Below are 17,430 nucleotides of genomic sequence, written 5' to 3'. Positions count from 1 at the left end.
AAGTGTAAAAGCAAAATAAAGGACAAAATAAGTGTGATGCTAGGTCTAGACATCCAGATGACCAAGACTCTCCTATCAAAGATGATACCTCTAAGTCAGAGAAAATTAATAGAAGAGCATCTACGGCATCTTACTTAAATACTTTATCAAACCACTCTACTTCACACCACTCTATTGCTTTATTCTGTTGTTACCAATTGGGCAGGAAATATCAGCTCCTGATGACTAAGAAACTTTCATATCAAACTGTCTAATCATAAGGTTATAACCAGACCTAGTAGGAGTTAAATTCATGAGCAAGGGTTTGAGATGGAAGGGCGAGTTTTCAAACAACAACAACATTACCCCAGTGCCTCAATGGCTCCCGCAAATTGCGGGGTAAGGGGGGTCGGATGTACGCAGCCTTACCCTTGTGTTAGAAACGCAAAGAGGCTGTTTCCGAATGACCCAAGATGAAAATTGCGTCGAGAACTGCATCGAAGGACTGCTACTTCACAAGAGAAAGAAGCGCAGCCACTTTAGTAAGCCATTTTGCTTTACTCCATCATAATCCAGAACCAAAGAGTAATGAGTCTTTGGCTCCATTGGAAATAAGGGCGAGTTTTCAAAAAAAAAAAAAATTACATCACACTCTACTTAGAGCCTCAGCAAACTCGCATGCCAGACAGTTGTAGACAATTTTATGTGATCTATGGTAGGTACCTGATAGTTGGAAGAAATTATAGCTCAAAGCATGTTCATCCTTACCTCCAACAAGGTTATTCAGCAAACCACAAGTATGAACAACAAATCCAATGATCTGTGAGAAGCTTGCTTCGGTTGAAGCCCTTCTGGCACAATGGTACCCAGCCAACATAAATGCAAGAATTAACTTCAGCTGCGTCTGTGCAAAATGACAAAGAGGGGGAAAATAAATCAGATCCCGAACTAGAAAGTGTGGAAGGGAAAGGGGCATACAAGCTGCAATAGACTTCTAAAAAGGCAAGAGCACAGAAGATATTAGGATACCTATTTAGTAAATAAATATTACCTCACTCTCAAGACGATTCAATAGTGTCTTTGCAGTGGCAAATAACTGAGAAGTCAGAATCTCCATGCCAGAGTCATCAGTTAGAACGACATCATTTCTGCGAAGGAACTCAGTAAGAGATGTATTTTACTTAAACAGATGATATCATATGAAAGCTTAACATAGATTCCTTACCTAGAAAAGTTTTTGTATAAGTAGCCCAAACACAATTCCATTAGAAGACTGGCAAAACTGCTGATCTTCAGAAAACTATCTGGACAATTCCGGACAATCTGTCAACAAATATGGTTTGAAACAGGTATTAGATACAACAATGTCGCACATTATGCCAATGAACATGTAAATTAGTCAAACCATCTGTGTTGCCCAAAAACTTGATTCATTACCAATGATCTTTAAATCCTTTCTGACTATATCAATTCAACTTCGTATGACACTACCTTTACTAAAGATCAACCCTTGCCAACGAACTTCCGAACCCTTTCCCTTCATTTATGTTGCTTGCTTTGTCTTCAGAATTAGAAATCCACTCTTCAGTCTCAAAGACATACGTTATACTCGTAGATCACTAGGACAATTGAATTGCCTATTTTACTATTGCAAATGTATTCTACAGTCGCTCATGGTTGGCCGATGGATGTCGTGTCCATCTACTTACATAACATAGGGAATAAAATATGACATATTTGATTACCTGCGCTAAAACAGTAACAGCTAGGGAATTCCACGAGTCTCCCTGAGAACCAATACAAGAGAAAACCTGCGTCCAGCCAAAATTGGTGCTGAAGTCAAACATATTACGGAGTAAATCATTACAAGATAAAATATCTACAACCAGACAATTGAACATCGAGAGTTAAGCAAGGGCACAACCACATCCATCCTTCCATCCCTACACTCCTAACCATTGGTGCATCTCTTGATTTTTAAAGTTCACACTTTTACCAATGCCTTAAATGTCTGCCAAATTACACTTCCTTTTATAATTTCCTTGCTCTTTCCCAAGAGAATTGGGTAAAGGCTGGTCTGAAAGTGACAAGAACACGCATTTTGTTCCTATTCCTGCCCATCGTAAGCAACTTCATGTATGGAATAAGATTTTCCAAAACAAGTAAAGAGCTATCTATGCTTTCATTCACTTAATTAGAGCATAGAAGTCTCTGTAAGAGAGAACTAAATCTCTTCAAAAGAAAAGTGAGACTTAACTTTTATAATTAGGAACTAAAAAAGACATCAATCCTTTATCAATAAACTTCTTATCATATGGAATACATAATGTCACATCTTATTTGTATAAAAAAAAAATACTATACAAACAGCAAGAAGAATACCAAGTTCTCTAGGGCAGCACTAATTCACATTAATAATGTTTTAATTTTACAAAAATGAGAGGTGAAAGGCTGAAAGCAGTGACAACCAACCTGAAGCAACTCTCTGCAAATATCTACTGTGAGGAAGCCTGCACGGAAAAACTTCTCTGAAGATAAGGACCGGAAAACTGGAAGCACAACCTCATACAATTTCAGGCTCTGGAGTTTTGTTTCGTCAATCGGCGAGTCTCCCCCGTCTTTAGCTTTAACAGGTAATGGTATTATTTGCTGCTCAAGAGTTATATTTTGTCCTTGAAAAAGAATAAGCAAAGAAAAACCCCAAAGAAACTGAAATTCTTCGAAGTGCAGTTCAACCATGCTGAATCCGGACAAAAGGTCATTTGGCAGATTTTCCTCAGTGGCATAACATGATTTGTCCAAATCAACATCAACAGTCAGAGGAGCAGCATCCAAAGCAACAGCTTGCAGGAGAATTGGCCAAACCTCTTCTAAACATATTTTCAATTTTGACGAAACTGTCGGTGACTTGATTCCCTCAAGAAATGGTGTCCACTACAACAACAACATAAGAGACAGTCACAAAAGAACTGCACCTTAGGGAAGTAATCTGCATTGATTTTTGCAAGACATAAAAGGCTCCAGCACTTGAGCACTTGAGCCTCGGAATCTGAACTTACATTTTTCTTCAAGTGGACGTTCAAGGAAATAAAACAATAGTCCTTTAAGACTCCAATCCAACGCTTGCCCAACATACCAGAGTTCTTGGAAAAAAGGGGAAGCAGAGCCATATACTCATCCGGCACCTCTGAATGGTGTTCTCTTAAGAAAGTATATGTATAGCATTTAAGGGAGGCATGTGCAGCTAACAACCTAACTTTGATCTGCGACGCATATCAGTAATTTCCATGTAAAAATTGAGTTCAACAACTTTTACTAGGTGAAAAAAGAGAAACTCATTGTATCGCTTCATCAATAAGATAATACCTTGCAAGAGACCCACTCGGCAAAAGATGGATAGTAAAGGCCCTCAAAGTCACTCAGTGGAACAGAGATCAAAGAAAATATCCGCTTAACAGCAGCCTGATCTCCACGAATTATCCCACTAATCAAGATCTGGAAAGCCAGAACTTTTATCAGACCCTAGTACATTACTTATTACACAAATAAAAAGGGCACAAAGAGTTGTATACGCTCTATTTTGAACCTTGGTCGCCAGCTGCAAGCCTGCCTCCAGGAGAACAGGTCCTGAGGACATATCCAAAGCAGAACGAAGGGCGGACACTAATTGTGCCTGTAAAATTAAATAGGAGCTTCAACAACAACAACAACAACAACATCAGAGCCTTAATCCCAAAATGATTTGGGGTCGGCTGGCATGAATCATCCTTTAGAACTGTCCCTAGGTGAACGCACACCTCAAAATGCGAATAGAAAAGGGAAAAATGAAAAAAAAAAAAAAAAAAAAAAAAAAAAACAAAAAAGGCATGGTTTGGCTTCAGAATTTGTCAAGCAAACCTGGTATTGTTCCAATAAAAGGCATCCTGGAAGCTCAGGGTCAGGTACTTCTCCAAACTGAAGTTCAAAAGCACAAAATAAATGGAACTACCTTACAAGACTTAACAATGACTGTTGCGTGTATATTACCTTCTAGGCAGACGAATAGTGAAACAATACTGTAAGTTGGTCATTGCATAGTAGTAATAAATCAAACATAATAACAACAATCTTTAGCTCTAGATCTTCATGAGCTTCAGAGAGCCGCTTCTGCCTCCCTCCCTTCCTCCCCCCTCTCTCTTTCGCTCACACAACCACACACAAATGTACGAGTTCGCCTTTAAAATGGCTATAGGAAGCAAAACTTTAATATGTAATTTTTTGGTACATAAAAAGTTTAGGTTCAAGGGTAGGCCTTACCCAGTCCAAGGCCAGGGCAGACCACCGGCCTCTTTGAGGACTTTCAGTGGTGTTTACAGATCGCCTACAAACACGGCTAAATTCTAACTCAATGGGAATCGAACCCCTGACTTCAAGGTCAGAAGGTGGACTCTTTCTTTGGGGCCAACCCTTGTTGGTAGCAAAAGTTTAATATGTGATAGTGTATTGATGTCTGAAATCTCAATGAATGTGCATAAAAGTTATTGGCACACGTAAGCTGTAGATGAACATACCTTGTCCATGATGGTAGAAAGAAGTTCCACACCAATAGGTTGCATGGTCTCAAATTGGATTATACTGATCTGAAGATTAAATGAGAGAATTTGAGATACTTCACAATAAATAATCCAGGCAATCACCTTATAAAATTCCAACAGCCAGAATTTTTGACACAAGCACCTGATAAGCTAGTGATACTAACTCTTGCAATTGAAGAACAAGCCAATCACCAGACGATGGTCGCTTTTCCTGTTTCCTTGCTAAAAGCAGGTCAAAATGTAGAGGATTCATCCCAACAGCAGTCGGCAAACTACTTAAGCACCTGAAATCAATAACTGAATCAGGAAAACGGAAGAGCCACGTAATAGAAAGGGGGTGTGAGCTATCTACTTCAAAGCTCCGTTTAATTGACAGGTGTGAACTAGGAAGAAAGGTAATATTGCGCTAGGTGACTTGTAAATTTGAATATCTGGTGCACAGTGCGCATACACAGTGATGATCTCCGGTCGAACGACAGTTCATAGTGCTACCGGTATTCTTACATGTCAGAACCTCCGTCATATGTTGAAAAGAGATGTTGGTATCTCCGATGAAGCAGAAGGGCAATCCTGTGTAGGCTAACTGCTAACAAGCAGACTCTAAACGACAGTGGTGGTTCCTACTACCTCAAAGAGTTCTTTTGGGGAAATATTAACATATACATGCAACTCTCACTAACAGATTAACATGCCATGACACTTCTAGACAATTATGGGATACACTGGGTAATTTGGTATATTGGACAAGGAAACCTTAAAGACCAGTGTCAAGTCAGATCACCCTTCTCTTGTATAATGAAAAAGAAAAGGCGATGTATTCGTCTTTTTTAGTTTGCGGCCAACATGTAGGGGAATTATTTGTTTAATTCTTGTTGGTAAATTATCATCTACAACATGACTTTTTCACCTTTCACCGATTCAGTTCTCGCTTCTCAATTTGCCTCTTCATTTGATATCTTAAAGTTATAGTATAGTTAGTAGAATCAGTTGTGAGAAATAGGACATGCTGTGAGCACTAAGGTGGGTGACATAAGCACGCTTTAGCTGAGTCAGCCCAGACTGGGAAAGATAAATACTCAATGCAAGAAAACATACTCAGCTGCAAAGACTCTTGTTTTATATCTGAGATGCCTCTCTCTTTTCACAACAGCTCCATAAGCATCCCATGAATAACCTTGTTTTGACATGGATTCACTGCTGGAGACCATGTTTTCATCATCTTCTCCGAGATCCAAGCTAGCACCGCCTTCTGAATCATTAGTAAGATCTTTTTCGCGGTTGCTATTGGTTACAGATTCTCTAGATGTTGTCGCAAGCACCTGAACATAAATCCAGATCAAGTAAAATGGACAAATGAAGAAAAAATTACCCGAGCAAGAGCTTATGAAGCATTGAACAGATGGGATGTAGGTGGACATAGATTTTAAAAAAGGTTTTTTTGTCAAACACAACCTTTAAAAAACTTTTTTTCCCAAACACCACCTTTAAAAAAAAAGTTTGTCAAACACAACCTTTAATAATTTTTTTTTTTGTCAAACATAACCTTTTGTTTGATCACTTGTAATGGGGTGATTTTCAATCGATGTTTGAGATAGCAAACGAGGTCGGTTTGGGGTGTTTTTAGGCTCGTTGGAAAGGTGGGAGTGTAAGCTTTCCAGGGGTTATCAATATGGTGGCAATAGGTGGCTTTATATGGGGTCTATCGGTGTGTAAAGTAGGGATGGAGGAGCGAAGTGGAGGTAAATACAAATAAAAAAAAGTTAAAAGTATGACTTATTCGTGAGTCAATTTACTCCTCTCGAACCACCACTTGCAAGCAACAACCACCGCAACCACCACAACTACGACCTACCTTGCACTCCCCTCTACCTACATACCAATTTTCAGACCAAACAAAGCATCATAACCCTAATAAAAGTCTCACAAAAACCCCCCCGACCAAAAGGTCGTGTTTGACAAAAAAGAAATTATTAAAGGTTGTGTTTCACAAACTTTTTTTTTAAAGGTGGTGTTTGGAAAAAAAAGTTTTTTAAAGGTTGTGTTTGACAAAAAACCCTTAAAAAAAAGTAGAAAGTGGTGCCGCATCGACTTTGTTTATCACCAAGGTTGAATCTTGAGATTCTTGCCCTTAAAGTTTCATGACCAAACCACACTATCCATTCAACAGAAGTTTCAGTTATCTAAATAAACAATTACTTCCTCCATTCTCATATGATGTACCCATTTTATTAAAATACTCCACTCATATATTCAATAAATAGGTACATCATAGAAAAATGGAGGAAGTAACAAACATGCAAAGATTATCTAGAAACTAAACACGAACCCACAACCTGACAAAAGAAGAATACACATAACAATGGAATGTTTGGATAATCAGGATTTCAGGAGTGAAAATTAGGTTCACGATTGTCTTGAGAGTAAAACAATAGTAACTAAACAAAATTTACTTTTCTTTAAACCAGAAAAGTAATATTTTCGAAAAACAAACTCAGAACTGCAAGAAAAATGGGAAGAGAACAAACCAGCCTTTGCTTTTCAATTTAGAGAGTTAGCATACCAGTTTCCGACATACTGATATCCAATGCGAGGGACGGGAGGGGCATGATGCATACAGCAACCGCATAATTGTTGACCGAACCAAACTTCCAATCCTGTGACAAGTGAATGAAAATTAGCACCCTCATGGTGTCTTTTTGTAGATGGGTGTCACCTCTATGATATATTTTTGTACGTGGGCGTCGCCTCCTTGGTGTCCCTTAATTATTACAGTCTTATTGTATCTTACTTATGAAAAAATACAAATGAAAATTAACACCCAAAAGCTATGAGACAATCTGAACTAATACTAATGCAAAAATTTGACTGTTTTCATTTATATATGAATCGATAGATGACTCATGTAAGAGCTGACAACCAATGGAAGGTGAGAAATTAAGACAATAAGCCTTAAATCAATTTCTAATGTCCCATCTACTATAACTGGAGAGCAACACTTTATCAATGTATTCCTTCACCTGGTGGTCAGACATGATGGTTTACACACCAACTATAGGCGAGGAGTGATATAAGCACATCAATAGCCAATGGTTAATACTTAATATTGTGGCCAATACATTAGGGGACGCGGGCCAAATCTACAATACCTGCAAGGCTGCAATTGCCCATATGCTAATTCCAATATTTAATCTTCTCCCTCCTTGCAACAAAATACCCACCCCAATAGTTTAATTCAATTCAAGAAATTCTATTCCCATACGTTGCAATCACTTTCACTATTCGCTCTAACAACACCCACAAAAAGTTAGAGATAGGGATGCTGGTACCAAATTAAGGTAGGAGACTAGGAGTGTAGGACACTGGACATGATAAGTGAAACATTATTATATATGAATTATAACCTGGAGCCTTGCTATTGGAATAGCAACACCACTACCACCAAAGGTACTTTATTTTCTTGTTTATGCTTTGTAAAATAGATATATAATTCTATGAATTCCTACAGGGACCAAGCCTACTTCAATTATAGTGTAGCTAAGCAAGCCCCTGTTCACCATGAGGTCCATGACAATGACAATCACTCTAAAACCCGCCTCAGTATGAGGTTTTTGATGGTTCTTGAGACGGTTGGTCGGCTGGGTTGTTATAGAAGAAGATCATTGAGCTGATGGAGCGAGTATCAGGTGATGGTAAGGGGATAAGAGCAGGCATAATAGCAACTTGGAGAGCACTTGTTTTGCTCTTCCATTTACATTCTCTCTCCTTGGAGAGCAAAAATCAATTCAACCTTCACACAATAGTAAAATTCTCTACTTAGCTCTCTAACATGCTCTTCACCTCAAATTTGCCCCACGTTATGTTTATTACAACAACAGAACCTTAGTCCCAACATGATATAGGGTCGGCTAACATGAATCATCATTCGAATCCGTTTAGGCTTGAATCCAGAAATACAGTCAAAACAAAATAGCATAAAGACAAATGAAACAATTCCGTTGTAAAAATATTGAAAGGTAAGAAAATTGTGAAAACCAAAAGTTGAAAAAAATAGGTTGTAAAAAAAATATAAGAGTATAAATCAACGAAAAATTGTTCTTAAATGGTAAAAAAGTAAAAACTAAGAAAATGTCCAAAACTCAAACTACATCGTCAACATAAATTATTTCTCTCCAAATACCCTCTCCATCGTCATACACTCACTAATCCCCAAAACATCCATATCATTTTCACTCACCCTTATCCCTGTTTGTTTCCGTCTTCCCCTTCCCCTAACAATATCATCCATTCCCCATTTCTCAATCCTCTTAACCGATGTGTCGGGTGCTCTCCGTCGCACATGGCCAAACCACCTTAAACATTTTCCCCTCATGTTATCTTCAATTGATGCAATACTTACTTTCTCCTGGATCACCTCGTTTCTCAGCCTATTATTTCTTGTGTGGCCACACATCTAGCGGAGCATACACATTTCATCTACACTTATCTTTTGTATATGCCCATATTTTACTGCCCAACACTCGGTACCAAATAAGAGTGCAAGCCTAATTGGCATGCGATAGAATTTACTTGTTAACCTATAGGGTATACCCGGATCACAAAGAAACCTCGTGACAATTTTCCACTTCAACCACCCTGTTCTGATTCTATGGGCCAAATCTCCATCCAATTCTCCATTACTTTGAATAATTGATCCTAAATACCTAAAAAGGTTGGAACCATGGACTATCTCTCCGTCAAGACTAATCGATCTTGCCTCTCTACCCCCCATTTCCACTAAATCTACACTCCAAATATTATGCCTTCTTTCTGCTTAGTGTAAAACCACTAGATTCTAACGTTAGTCTCCATAGTTCCAGGTTGCTTTCCACTCCATCCTTTCAACTACACAATTTTATGTTTACGTTAAATAAAAATTGCAAAACAATTTGGCCTCACACATTTCACTTGTAAGGTCCACTTAAGATAGAGAGCTAGATCTCCTTTGCTCTTCCCCAAGAGAGCTCCTTTCCATTCCTTTTCTTGAAGAGCACATGTGAGTCACTTAAAGAGCTCCTAATGTAGGGAAAAACACATATTTGTTGCTCTCCAATTATGGAGACCATTTGGAGAGCAAGTTGGAGAACACTTAAAGAGCTCGCAAAGTACATGCTCTTAGGAAGGAGAGAGAAATGTAAGGTCTGGTAAATGGTATATGAATACAACAACACTGTAGTGAGGAAAGAGAAGGAAGGAAAGAGGTATATTAAGCATAGCTAAATAACTACAAGTGTTCCTTATACTTTTGAAGAAGTGTAACTGGAACCCTTTAAAAGCAATCATGGCCTTCCCAAGAGGATATTATTTATTTCTTTTTTCATAAGGAAAGCAACTGTCCCCCTTTCCTAGAAAAAATAAACAGGAAACTTGCAAAGATGACAAATTCATGGAATATCGAAACCTCTGTTCTATCTAAATTGAATACATGGCCGCCACCATAAGCTTTTAAGGCAATTTCATTAGAAGCTCCTTCCCAAACCCACAACGTCACAACTATCTGATTTTAATCTATGATCTATTTCTTAGGTAGGGCCACCACAGCCACAAGGTGCAAGTGATATATAATAACAAACTCAACATGCTAAAAGAGGGTAACACAATACCACACAATATGAGAAGCAAGAGAGACATAACACACAAGAACTCCTTCAAGTCTTCAACATATCTTTATGAGCAGCAACAATAGCTCAGTTCAAACTTTATTACAAAAAATAGTGAAGTGCTTATCTTACTCTGCATCAGTTTCTTCATCCAACATGTAAAATAAAGTTTCCTCAATCTGCTCATGAATGATAGAAACCTGACGAAAGATAGGATGTAAGTCATATCATTTAGTATAGTTAACAACTGTGGACAAGGAGAAGGAGCTTCCAGTACTACTAATACATGGATTAAGTGACCAACAAATAACAGGGTGGGCGATGATTGAAGGGGTAGGGAAACAGGATGTACAGATAGAGAAGGACCCATAAGCTGCAAACTGTACTCCCACTGAGAAGAGAAATCATAGTCACCAATTCTGCCAACACTCTAGCAAGCGCCCAAAGGCAACAGTGGTAGCAAAGCAACAACAAGGTATGCTGTCCATTTTCTCAGCTTTACTCCCAGTTCTCGCACTCTTTTCTCACTCGGACAATACACTTATCAAGATAGAGGGGACCAAAAGCCTCGTAACATTATATTCACAGAGTGGGTAAGAGTTTAAACTACGATAACTGCAAATTCAGGGCACTTTCTCAAGAAGGTTGAAATTGAGAAGATACCAGGCTTACTTGCTAAGCGATTAAAAGGAGAGTTAGCCCACTAGACATGTGGTTGGAATGGCAAAATAAAGAAACGGTTCCTGTAGACTGTTCGTTTGACAATTGGTGCACTAAAAAGAAAGTAAGCCATAGCTCCCGCCCACATCACTAAGAGGACTACCAGCACTCTGAAAGAGGCTTCTAGCAATCCTAGACTGAGAGTGTATCTTCAAAACTGTGCTCTCACAGGAGAGCTAGAGGACTCTTTTAGAATGCTAATAGCATCTCCCTTTACTAACAAGTACAAGTTTACAGCACTGAACACAAAGAAGGTCTTATCCTATTTCTCAGCACACACTGCCGAATTTCTGAAAACATGCACCAAAACTACTGAGTTAGAGGCGTGTCTCCAGAAAGTTAATATAGAAATTAAATCCTTTTCACATGTGCAATTAATATTACAGGTACTAGCAAAACTATAAGAGTAATTGGCAAAGTAAATCTTGTAACTTACTGAATCCTTTTCTATCAAATGTCGGAGGGTTGTTATAGCCAAATGCCTGAGAGTAGGCTGTCACAATGGGCATATAAATTCAAGTGTCAAAAAGGGTCAGGGATGAGAATACTAAACAGTTGACAAACCAAAAAGAGCACCTGTCTTGAAGAGAGAGTTGGAAGAAGAGTTTTCACGTGAACATGTACAGAAAGAGCTTGTGGTGCAAACAAAACAAGTTGTTGAGTAAACCGTATATTCCTGCCAGTGTATCAACGATGTATACATGCATCAGCTCATTTGTGCCAGACTAAAGAATCAAAATTCTCTACCAAGAATGATTTGTCCCTTTTTGTGCGATAAAAGGACCAAGAAAAATAAAATAAAAGCATGGACGCCACATATATCAACCAAGGAAATCATAACTCAACAACCAGAACCCGAAAAAATTGTAAAACAGATGACATACTCCAAAAGTGTCGCAGTTTCCTCGCAGGAGCTTATCTCAGCAATCACAGACTGAATACATATACATCAATACGTCACGAACATAAATCGATCAGTAACAAATATGGCATGTAAATTGACTAGATTTTGATAAGATAGGTATCTACTATCTACTTCAATACGTCTCTGAATTCTCAGGAAAATTAACATGGCATGTCCCAAGTCCCAACTATTAATACCTTGCAGCGTGAGAAAAAATTACTGCCTGGTGCAAGCTCAGGACCAAGCACAGCAACAATAGCATTTATAAGCCGACCTACTCCTTGCTGAAGATCCACCCATCCGTTCTCCTCTGACAATAAGATTTCCAGCCCAAGGTTAAGCGTCGCCTAGATATTAAATGATGAAAGTTAATCAACTGCATAGACAGTCAAGGAGTATACACAATGACGCATAGCAAGGCATTCACTCTAAACGTCACATAATAGCAAGCAAGAGAAGCTATTCGGTCATATTGTTTATGAAACAATGCCATCAAAGACCCCCTTCACAAACCTATTAAACATGCAAGATGTCCTCCACACAAAAACTAACATCAGGATGCAATTATCGATTTTATGCTGGCCTAGAGTATTAAGGTCTCTGACTTTCCATAGACATATTTCACTCTCTGAAAAAAGCATGTGTATCAACCTAACCCCTGACAAACTAAAAATGTTTCTTTTTACCCTTTTGGAGATGATTTGTCAACCATTTCTTCGAATACCTGAATTCACCCTTTCAAAGTGACCTAATATTGTAAGAATCCATACTACATGAACATCTGGGATCACTAAAATGACAGCATGAGAAAGGACATAAGTAAATGGTACTAATTAGAATGAAGATCCAAGGCAAAAGAGATCATTACTGAAAGCAAGTGATCGACTTCACGTAACACAATAAGGAAGTACCATTGGCACTGGCTAAACCGAAGTGAATAGACTAATGCCTTGACACTAAAATATCTTTACAGGGGAATAACCGCATGACGCATACATATGCGCTACAACTCTGTAAATTCCTTCCTTTCCATTCACAATAACAATTTCTTAAAAAAAATGTGCTCCAGCAAGGCACCAATGCTGAGATACCTATATCCAACACATACCTAGATTAAAAACCACAAATGCCGATTTAGATCCAACTTGTTATGCTTATAACATGAGCAGGATATGCAAATAGTTAACGACAAATTATATCAGACAATGGTTGCAACTTGCAAGAGTGTACCTGGACATGAGATACATAAGACAAGCCAGCAGCTTCAATGGTCAAAAGTAATCCATGCAAGGCCCAGATCTGCAATCCAGCTACTGTACTTTTTGCTAATGCAGAGATTGCACTAACAGTAGCGGGTACCAGACTTGATAATGCCATGCCACCAGCACTGTGGATAACATACAAAACTTGATTTTTTTTCCTCGACATAGATGCATGAAATTGAAACAAATAGTGCAACAGAGAACAATTCAAATTTCCTAATCAGCGTGCTGAAGATAGGACATATGGGTAAGAGCTTAATGACTCGCACTATACAAATACATTTTATCTGTATAGAGAAGGGAGCAGAATTTCCTAAAGTAATAATTATTTCACCTGTGATGAATACAACCCAGTGCCACCGATACAGAGCCGGCCAAGTTAGCATCTGTAGTGCCGGCCAGATCAGTAAGAAGCGTTTTGGTCTACAACCCCAATAAGAGAAGAAATAGAGGCAGCAATAAAAAGAAACGTTAGCAACACTGCGAGAAACAAGATGATTTAAAGCCCTTGAAAAGCATAGAGAAATGTAGTGATGCAGATATATCACCCTCGCACTAACCATCCTTGCAGTAAAGTTGTCACTTCCAAGGCGAGTTAGGAGTCCGAGACCTTCACAAGAAGCTCTACGTAGTGATGAAGATATATCACCCTCTGCCAGAATATTCTGGCATATATTCAAAATAATATAGGTAAACATATAACAATAAGATCCTTCAATTTTGCTGAACAGAAGCCTATCTAACAAGACCAGCATTACCTGAAAAATATTCTGCATCAGATTTAGTATCTCAGATCCCAGCTGTTGAGGACGGAAAATAAGCATAGCCTGCAAAGAAAGTCCACATCAGGATCAAACTAAAACAAACGCAGCAAGGGTAGAAATAGCCCACAGTATTTTCTAATGAGCAATTATTATTGTACCTTTAACCCAGCAAGCAACCCCACACAAATGTTATTGATATTGTTTGCGTGCCATGATTGTTTTTTCCCAGCCTTAAGAGACTGCTCAATCACTCCAAGTAGTGATAGCATTGTGCCATTATCCTGACGAAGAAATTCCAAATTTAATAGAGATGAAATTGCTTCTAATAAATCAAGTGATGAAACATACATGGAAAAGCAAGAAAAATATAGAACGAGACTATCCACACGGCCATACCTGAAATGCGAACACAATACCAAAGCACAGCAACTTCTGGTTGATCAGCATCTTATTTACAGTCTCCGGCTACAATAAAAAAGCCACATTCATCAAACAGAAAAGATAAAAGTTTGACAGACAAAAACATCAAAAAAATAAATAAATGACCATGCGGCCAAAACTTCTTAGAGGAAAACTGTAACTGTAAAAGCGCATACTGCAGGCCTAGCAAATATTTGAGCAAGAAATGATAAAGTTCTGATCGAACCATTTTTGCCTGGACTAGAGGTTACCTGTGGAAAACTATGAAGTTTAGAATCCCAAATACAAGGCATCAAACCATCTTTTCCACCTTGAAAAGCACGAAGCTCATCTTCAAACCAGTCCCTGATTAGGCACAAAGATGACTATGAGACCAATACAGCACGTTTCAAGACACAGATAGTTTTGGATTGTCCCAAGATGATAACGAGTATTCTTGATTGGTAAGTATTCTTCCAAAGGTCCATTTGTCTTCAAGGTCTTATATGACAATCTCACACATCAGTTGTGGTGACAAGTGTCCCATTCAATGGTTTGTGAGCAACTCTAGTAATTACAACTGTGCCCAAATAGTTTTAAAATGACGACCTACCAGTTAGAATGTAAAATTATTGACTAATAATAATCACTCCACACAGTAAAACATGAATAAGATTGTAACAGATAATATTGTACCATGGATATCAATTTGTCAAACAGACTCGGAAGTCTTACAAGTGATTACAGATTGAGGCATTAGAGCAACAACCACCATAATTAATAAACTAAAAGTCGAGTCTAGGAGTTGAACAGTAACATGTGTGTTTTTTCTTGATATTTTGACAATTTATACAAATCTCTGGTTTTGTGGGAGTCCCAAGACATGTGACTATATTTGTCCCCAAGTGAGCTCATGAATCTCATTAGTAGGAGTTAGTATGCGCCCAAAAAAGATCAAATATGGATTGTACCATGGAGAATTAGGAACGTTCAGATGGATGGCAGATGTAACCTTAAGGCCTTGTTTGGATATAAAAAATGGACGGAAAGAGAGGGTAGGGGAGCGGAGTGAGAATGGAAAGAAAAAAATTCCCTCCAAAATTTTTCTTCCTTGAAGGGGAAATAATTTGGCTTGGAGGAGATCCATTATCCCTCCTCTCCAAATCCTTCCACCTCCACTTTGCTATCCAAACAAAGGATATCGGCTCTTCCAAATCCCTCCCCTGCCTTTCCCCTTAAATCCACCTATCCAAACAAGGCCTAACTGTAACCAGACTACACAGGCATGCTCCAAAGAGTAAGAAACCGCCAAATACACTTAAGATGGAGTCATGGAAACATGAAAGCAGAATAAATAAGGCACATCTGAATACCTTCCAGGTGTCCAGGGCCCCAGCCAAGCATCTCTTTTGTCTAAAAGCAATCTCAAGCATGAACTCTCCTCATAAGCAGAAGGTTCCCTGGGGCATATATAGACAAGGTGGCAACCCCTTAGAAATTTACCCATACAGCAACAAATATTTTTTAAGGAAAAAAAAAACAAGTGAAACGCAAAGCTAATCCAATCCAACCACTAGAAATCATATCAACATGCATAGATGATTTCCAGAACTATAAAAACAGATGATAAGGATTGTTAAATCCAAGATGACCAAATCATAAAGGTGTTTCTGGTTGTTACCTATATGGAGCGCTGCATATTTGAAGAAGCTTGGAATGATCACTTCTATATGCCAGTGGATCAGATAGTGACTGAAAGGCAATTAACGTCCTTATGATGAATACGTCCAGGGCAGATTTTGCGCTAGGAAGGTTCTTGGCAGCCACAAATGAAATGCGAGATAAGGCACTGGCCACAGTTCACAATTTGATATTAATTATGGGCCACAAAAGCATGACAGTAAGTTTTCAATATATTAAAGAAGAATACGACCAGTAAAATAGGTACCTGCTCAGGTATACGAGCACTGGTTGAAGTAAAATCCCACTGTTCATAAATTGAGAGGAAACAAAACATCTAACAAATGCTGTAAGTGCATCAACAGCAGCAGACCATACACTGCAGAAGACACAATTTCAGCAAACTTTATCAAAATTCCATTACACCTAATTCTTACTTATTAAGTCCTCGGGGGGAAAAAAACTAGTTTTAATTACAGCATACAGAGAGTGAATCTTTAAGATCCTTTTCTGCAACAAAAATAAAATACAGAAATAAATAAAATTAATAACAACCCCCAACTTGGAGGAAAGATGAGTCACTTGAAGTTCATGTGGGAATTACTTCGTTTAACTTTATCGAACTCCAAATAAAGCTTCTAAAGGACATATAATTACTACTCCCTCATTTGGATATCTCCTTTTTCCGACATTAGAACCAATTCTCTACATTTCCAGTTATGGCAAGAAATAACACACAACAATACTCTCATGTGAGTAGTGTCCCCATTCTTCCCACACATATATTCATTCCTAAAAAATTGGAATATATGAAAATCTAGTGAAATAAGTGAATGGAGTGAGTAGCAGATATTTGAGAGTGGCATAGAAGAATTATTGAATAGCATAATGCAATAATATATTGGGAAAACAAGCGTGTCAGAAAGTTTGCAAAATGAGGGAAGTGATACTTGTGATTGGCAGGGGAGACCTAGAATACAATGTTTTTTCCGGCACCCAATATCCAAAATAATGAGAAAAGAAAAATGTATCCTGCAAGACTCACCTTATTTGGGGTGTCCAGTCTCCACTTTTAGGAACCTCTAGTTCTGGATTTCCACTAAATAAGGGAGCCCATAAAGCAAGAACGTCAAAGACCTGATCTTCAAATTCCTTTACACATAGGTAAATGCATAAATATAGCAACAAGGTTAATGGGATAATCAGATGATACAAGATGACAAAATATGTGATTACCTCTTTTGGAACAGACGCCAGGAGTGATGCTAGAAGTACCCACCCAGCTTCTTTCTCAACTGTTGCAGCTTCAAGATTTCTACTCGGTTTTGTCAACATTTTCTTGCAAACTTCAAGCACAGAATGTGGCAATCTGGAGAACATGTACACATGTCACACTCGAAAGCTTAATCTAAAATGGACTCAAGCTCCATCTAGGTACAATGCCACTCACTTTATAAGCATATCACTGATGACAGCAGCAAGAACACCACTGTTCAAAAAGAAGATACAGAG

The 17,430-nt window shown here is 38.4% G+C and overlaps 1 protein-coding gene across 4 annotated transcripts in view; it reads right to left on the bottom strand.

Annotated features, from left to right (window-relative positions):
• Positions 1-17,430, bottom strand: part of LOC141612476 (protein SWEETIE) — a 34,469-nt gene that overhangs the window by 5,610 nt on the left and 11,429 nt on the right. For all 4 annotated transcript variants that reach the window (XR_012529103.1, XR_012529105.1, XR_012529104.1 and 1 more), the window contains exons 14-43: positions 17,155-17,287; positions 16,964-17,070; positions 16,187-16,297; positions 15,920-16,087; positions 15,612-15,698; positions 14,511-14,604; positions 14,236-14,304; positions 13,998-14,120; positions 13,834-13,902; positions 13,636-13,740; positions 13,410-13,498; positions 13,044-13,200; positions 12,011-12,160; positions 11,794-11,843; positions 11,486-11,585; positions 11,346-11,402; positions 10,322-10,389; positions 7,114-7,207; positions 5,649-5,872; positions 4,696-4,837; positions 4,530-4,598; positions 3,877-3,933; positions 3,566-3,652; positions 3,346-3,474; positions 3,039-3,242; positions 2,452-2,913; positions 1,725-1,790; positions 1,205-1,302; positions 1,031-1,127; positions 748-883 (exon numbers count right to left, since the gene is read on the bottom strand). Coding sequence is in view for 1 of the 4 variants with exons in the window: in XM_074431268.1 (XP_074287369.1) it covers positions 748-883; positions 1,031-1,127; positions 1,205-1,302; positions 1,725-1,790; positions 2,452-2,913; positions 3,039-3,242; positions 3,346-3,474; positions 3,566-3,652; positions 3,877-3,933; positions 4,530-4,598; positions 4,696-4,837; positions 5,649-5,872; positions 7,114-7,207; positions 10,322-10,389; positions 11,346-11,402; positions 11,486-11,585; positions 11,794-11,843; positions 12,011-12,160; positions 13,044-13,200; positions 13,410-13,498; positions 13,636-13,740; positions 13,834-13,902; positions 13,998-14,120; positions 14,236-14,304; positions 14,511-14,604; positions 15,612-15,698; positions 15,920-16,087; positions 16,187-16,297; positions 16,964-17,070; positions 17,155-17,287 (3,602 nt within the window). In the remaining 3 variants the exon portion in view is untranslated. The remainder of the gene's footprint in view (positions 1-747; positions 884-1,030; positions 1,128-1,204; positions 1,303-1,724; positions 1,791-2,451; positions 2,914-3,038; positions 3,243-3,345; positions 3,475-3,565; positions 3,653-3,876; positions 3,934-4,529; positions 4,599-4,695; positions 4,838-5,648; positions 5,873-7,113; positions 7,208-10,321; positions 10,390-11,345; positions 11,403-11,485; positions 11,586-11,793; positions 11,844-12,010; positions 12,161-13,043; positions 13,201-13,409; positions 13,499-13,635; positions 13,741-13,833; positions 13,903-13,997; positions 14,121-14,235; positions 14,305-14,510; positions 14,605-15,611; positions 15,699-15,919; positions 16,088-16,186; positions 16,298-16,963; positions 17,071-17,154; positions 17,288-17,430) is intronic.

This window comes from Silene latifolia, chromosome 11 (assembly GCF_048544455.1).
Source record: "Silene latifolia isolate original U9 population chromosome 11, ASM4854445v1, whole genome shotgun sequence".
NCBI lineage: Eukaryota > Viridiplantae > Streptophyta > Magnoliopsida > Caryophyllales > Caryophyllaceae > Silene > Silene latifolia.
Note: the sequence above shows the minus strand (reverse complement) of the source record. Positions and strands in the feature narration are given on the sequence as shown.